The following is a 229-nucleotide window of genomic DNA, read 5'->3' as shown; positions in this document are numbered from 1 at the left end:
TGGACCCATCCTTCGGCCTCAGAACCCCGGGGCCAACCCCCAACTGCGGAGTCTCCTCCTCAACCCACCGCCGGTGAGATTTGGGGGTGGGGGCCAGATGGGAGCCACGAGGCCTGGACCCTGGGCCCTGACGTTTCTGGACCTTTTGTTTAGGGGGGAAGGAGGCCGGCTTGGGTCAGAGGGTATGACTAGGCCCCATGCAGACTGACTCTTCCTTTTCTGTCTGTCT

General features: G+C 62.4%; 1 protein-coding gene across 1 annotated transcript in view; it reads left to right on the top strand.

Annotated features, from left to right (window-relative positions):
- Positions 1-229, top strand: part of MED25 (mediator complex subunit 25) — a 13,516-nt gene that overhangs the window by 12,393 nt on the left and 894 nt on the right. Inside the window, 1 exon segment of the mRNA XM_077747049.1 lies at positions 11-73. Within this exon segment, the coding sequence (XP_077603175.1) occupies positions 11-73 (63 nt within the window).

The sequence above is a fragment of the Crocuta crocuta genome, unplaced genomic scaffold, assembly GCF_008692635.1.
Source record: "Crocuta crocuta isolate KB4526 unplaced genomic scaffold, BGI_CrCroc_1.0 scaffold334, whole genome shotgun sequence".
Classification (NCBI taxonomy): Eukaryota; Metazoa; Chordata; class Mammalia; order Carnivora; family Hyaenidae; genus Crocuta; species Crocuta crocuta.
The sequence above is the reverse complement of the archived record's forward strand: the minus strand, read 5'-3'. Positions and strand labels throughout refer to the sequence as shown.